This window comes from Solanum pennellii, chromosome 12, assembly GCF_001406875.1.
Source record: "Solanum pennellii chromosome 12, SPENNV200".
NCBI classification, from domain to species: domain Eukaryota; kingdom Viridiplantae; phylum Streptophyta; class Magnoliopsida; order Solanales; family Solanaceae; genus Solanum; species Solanum pennellii.
In genome coordinates this window covers 58233093-58234233 of record NC_028648.1, presented here as the reverse complement: position 1 = coordinate 58234233, position 1141 = coordinate 58233093, and the positions used below count along the sequence as shown (strand labels likewise).

General features: G+C 31.5%; 1 protein-coding gene across 1 annotated transcript in view; it reads right to left on the bottom strand.

Annotated features, from left to right (window-relative positions):
• LOC107005878 (2-oxoglutarate-dependent dioxygenase AOP3-like) overlaps positions 1-800 on the bottom strand; it is a 4792-nt gene extending 3992 nt beyond the window's left edge. Inside the window, exon 1 of the mRNA XM_015204529.2 lies at positions 392-800. Within this exon, the coding sequence (XP_015060015.1) occupies positions 392-768 (377 nt within the window). The 5' untranslated portion in view covers positions 769-800. The remainder of the gene's footprint in view (positions 1-391) is intronic.
• Positions 801-1141: the final 341 nt, after the last annotated feature.

Here is a 1141-nt window from a genome sequence, read left to right as displayed (position 1 = left end):
TATATATATATATATATATATATGAGATAGGAAGGGTTACTCGAATGACAAATACCTTTCACTTTCGACTCTAAAAATGTTAATAAAAGTCATTGAGGAGCAAAAAAGCTGAGAGCTCCTAAGGGGGTAAAATAAAAAATTCCCTCAATTTCAATTTATATTGCGCCTTTTTGCTTCTCAAGAGCAAATTTAACTAATTTTTAAAAGTGAATTGAGTTAGACCAATAATTAACTTAATATTTTAAAATTAAATATAAATACTAAAAATTGTATAAAAAATACAATAAATTAAAATTGTAATCGTGACGAAAAGTACTTCTACATTCTAAAAAATTAATATAAGAGTTTATATTAAATAGAAAAAACGAAAAGTGTGACATAAATTATTTACCAGTATTTACGAACGTCGTCATTTGGCCACATCTTGTTAGCAAAATCCTTAGTTGCATCAATAGTTTCTCCATCGACGATACCAAAAAATTCAGCTAGAGGCATAGTACTAAAATTCCCACTATAACCAAAACCATAAATATCACTATTGTTTTTGAGTTTAGTTTCTAAGGGAAGTTTAAACAACTCCTTGCAATGATCAAACATGGCTTCCCTTAGCTCCGGCATGACTTTCTTGTACACTGCCGCAAAGCAACCGTACTCTTCCAACGCACATCGGATTTCTCGAGACGTCGATAACCATGAGGTTGTGCCACCCCTCAAGGTCTCATTTGTGAACTCAATTATGGGAAGTTGTGGTTCTACTTGGAAAGCCATGGTGATGGACTAATCTTTTTTCTTTTGGCAATGGAAAGAAAACACAATGTACATACATATATATACAAACAAATGAGTAGAGTCGTGTGGGGCGGAGCCAATGTGTTGGTTACAGATTCGGTTGAATTCGATAATTCTGATTTAAATTCTAAGTTTGTATTAAGAAATTCATTCAATATATTATATATTATTAATTTTAAATCCACAAAAACTTAAAAGAATTAGAATTTCGAATTTATAAACTTTAAATACTAGTTCAATTTATGCTTTTAACGAAGCTTTTGTCCAGAGAGGCGGTGGCGGATCGGAGCCACCTTGTAGTTACGTTAAAATAACTTTTTATGTGTAGATATATAGTAAATGTCATACCTTC